Below are 3321 nucleotides of genomic sequence, written 5' to 3'. Positions count from 1 at the left end.
TTTGAGGTCACTTACGTTTTGTGTTTCCTGATTCCCTATAATGCAGTTGAAATACAGAGAAACAATTCTTGGGCTCATTCTCATCTCCCATCTTTGTTAATAACCTTCTTGCACTGAGTGGTTCTACAATAAGGTTTGCTTCCTACAAACCTTTTATTTGTGCAGATTCTACTGTACTGGATTCTGTTTTCGAATGTTTGTTCTAATAGATATTAGCCTCATGCTGATCGTGTTTTTGCAGTGATGATGAATTTGGTGTACTTTTATGGCATGTGTGGAATTTTCAATGAAAGTTTACTTTAGTGGTATTTTTGCCAGGTAATTTAAATAATCCATTGCTTTTTTTTCTTTTTCCATGGGGTTTCCAACCCTGTTTTCATTCTGATTATTCTGTTTACACTGTTGGAACCATTGTGGGTATGGCAGGAAGTGCGCTGCAATATACAAGGCTTGGAGTCTGATATTGTGCAGGCTTGCAGAAGGGTAAGCATCCTTTGCACTGAAATATGTACTTTATGGAATTGGGGTTCAAGGTCTCTGACGGTGTGGATTTCATCTTATTTACCCTTTGTTGTGGAATACTTTCTAAATTCCGATGGTGTTGTGTACACAGCTGCTGGATGAGAGGCAGAGCAGTAATGTTATGCGCTTTATGCAAGTGATGAGTCGGTAAGTTTCAAATTTGTGAAATAATTTCTTATGTTTTGAGAAGCAGTTTTAGGTTTGAAATTCCTGATCGAATTCCCATTAGAGATTTCTCCATATTCTACCAACTTCCTGTAGAAGAGGCTTGAGAATTTTCTGTCAATTCATTGATGGTTTGCCTTCAGTGAAGTCTAGGTGTCCCTGTGAATAACGTGTGTTTTGTTTTTTCATTTCTCTTCCATGGGTTTCCAACCCTGTTTTCATTCTGATTATTCTGTTTACACTGTTGGAACCATTGTGGTATGGCAGGAAGTGCGCTGCAATATACAAGGCTTGGAGTCTGATATTGTGCAGGCTTGTAGAAGGGTAAGCATCCTTTGCACTGAAATATGTACTTTATGGAATTGGGTTCAAGGTCTCTGACGGTGTGGATTTCATCTTATTTACCCTTTGTTGTGGAATACTTTCTAAATTCCGATGGTGTTGTGTACACAGCTGCTGGATGAGAGGCAGAGCAGTAATGTTATGCGCTTTATGCAAGTGATGAGTCGGTAAGTTTCAAATTTGTGAAATAATTTCTTATGTTTTGAGAAGCATTTTAGGTTTGAAATTCCTGATCGAATTCCCATTAGAGATTTCTCCATATTCTACCAACTTCCTGTAGAAGAGGCTTGAGAATTTTCTGTCAATTCATTGATGGTTTGCCTTCAGTGAAGTCTAGGTGTCCCTGTGAATAACGTGTGTTTTGTTTTTTCATTTCTCTTCTAAGAAAACTGATACTTTTTTTGCCTTAGAAGAAAATCATCTACTTTTTCATATTGAAAATAAAAAAATATACATTACTTATATTTCACCTGAAGTTTATAACAAAACAACATCATATAAGCTGTCCATTTGACTGAATAAGACTAGTAAAAGATATGTCTCCAAGGTAGCACCTTCCATCAAAAAGTTGATACCATGAGCTCCCTTGCCCATCACACCTCTTTTTTGATAGACAATCTGCAACTTGGTTCTAATCCCTCATCGCAAACTGGGAGGAGCAAGACTGAAAGTGAGTCTCGAGGCCCAAAACTTACTGAAACACGTCCTACAAACCTAGTCTTCCATGCTCCATTTTGCCCTCAAGGCTCATATGACTAAATTTGAATCGCCAAATATCTAAAGGCTCCTTGTATCCATCTCCAAAACCGAAGACATAAGAATTAATGGTGCCTTCGGTTTAACATCATTTTTAGAGCTTCTACCAACCCAAATTGTGATTCAAAGATGGGGAGTGTTCCTCCAGTCCCAAGTAAGATACCTTTACAAGCATGTAGGGCAACGGCATGAGATCAAGCTTCTGCATTCAACGTATTACATTCTTTTTAAAGGATTACTATATTGTTTTATTTCCTTTTCTTGCATCCTAATCTTTTACTCTAACAATTATGGTAGGATACCAAAGGGGAATAAATTACATGTGTTCCATTAGTTACCCTGTTGTGCTGGAGGGGAAGGATGGTATTATACCTAACCTAGAGTGTCATGTTCTGAATAATTCAATGGTGTCTGCTACTGGTAAAATGCAATGTGAGATCAGATATTACTTAGTGAAGGTTAACACAAGAGAGATAAAACAAAGTGGTGGTTTGTTACTCGTTTCAATTTGTGTGAAATGATGATAAGCAATGTATGCATCTCCAATTGCTTTTCGGAAATGGGGGAGATTTTGACACGGGGCTGCATCTGGATTAATGTTGCCTGCAGGAGATATGATCTGACAGAAGGGTTGAAGAAATTGCAGTGTAGGACACTCATATTTGTAGGAGAAAACTCTCCATTTCATTCAGAAGCTCTTCACATGTGTGCCAAAATGGACAAAAAATTCAATGCATTGGTTGAGGTGATAACATTTCACTTTCTCAAAGTTGATCTTTAAGATACTAAAACTTTCCTGTAGAGGCAAACTGACATCAACATGGCTGACATAATTGTTATTAATGCATGACAGGTCCAAGCTTGTGGATCACTTGTGACAGAGGAACAACCCCATGCAATGTTAATCCCAATTGAATACTTTCTGATGGGATATGGCTTTTACAGGCCTCCTCCCCAGTTATTTTGCAGCTATGGGACTAGCCCCAGTCCAACCAGTCCTTTAAGTCCGTCTTGCATCTCAGCTGAATTGCTGTCTCCTGAAAGTTTAGGTCTGAAGTTAAAACCGATCAAAACACGTGTTGCAGCTATGGATGATTAAGGTGGACACTTCTTGCCGTAGCAACAAAGGCCAACATTACCTGCATGGTTTCCAGTTGTGTCATGCACACTTCCTAACAAATCCAACAGCTTTTCTTTGGAATCTGCAGAATCAGACCAGATGCTTTCAATTGGGACAATATGCGTTTTTGGTTTTGTTCTTTTAATATCAAATGTACTGGTACAGGATGGTCAACGTGGTTATTGCCTTAGTCACTACTGAGCTTTATATATGCTTGACTATCTATACAATTTTCTTCCTTTTACTAATCCTATCGGCCTCTCTTTGTACCTTTTGGGACAATTGCTAGTTTAACAATGTTCATTTTTCTTTTTTACCCTACATAGAGATACTTTTGATTTTTTAAATTATGGTTGATCACCTCCTTACAGTATCTTAATTTTCTTTTATCCTCTAATTCTTTATAACACCACAAA

At 37.9% G+C, this 3321-nt stretch overlaps 1 protein-coding gene across 1 annotated transcript in view; it reads left to right on the top strand.

Annotated features, from left to right (window-relative positions):
- LOC149229860 (protein NDL1-like) overlaps positions 1-2932 on the top strand; it is a 6101-nt gene extending 3169 nt beyond the window's left edge. Inside the window, exons 8-9 of the mRNA XM_089381147.1 lie at positions 2395-2530; positions 2639-2932. Of these exons, the coding sequence (XP_089237273.1) occupies positions 2395-2530; positions 2639-2884 (382 nt within the window). The 3' untranslated portion in view covers positions 2885-2932. The remainder of the gene's footprint in view (positions 1-2394; positions 2531-2638) is intronic.
- The last annotated feature ends 389 nt before the right edge of the window (positions 2933-3321 follow it).

Source organism: Pinus tabuliformis, chromosome J (genome assembly GCF_031772625.1).
Source record: "Pinus tabuliformis cultivar Carrire ecotype Pingquan chromosome J, CPIR1, whole genome shotgun sequence".
Taxonomy (NCBI): Eukaryota; Viridiplantae; Streptophyta; class Pinopsida; order Pinales; family Pinaceae; genus Pinus; species Pinus tabuliformis.
The sequence above is the reverse complement of the archived record's forward strand: the minus strand, read 5'-3'. Positions and strand labels throughout refer to the sequence as shown.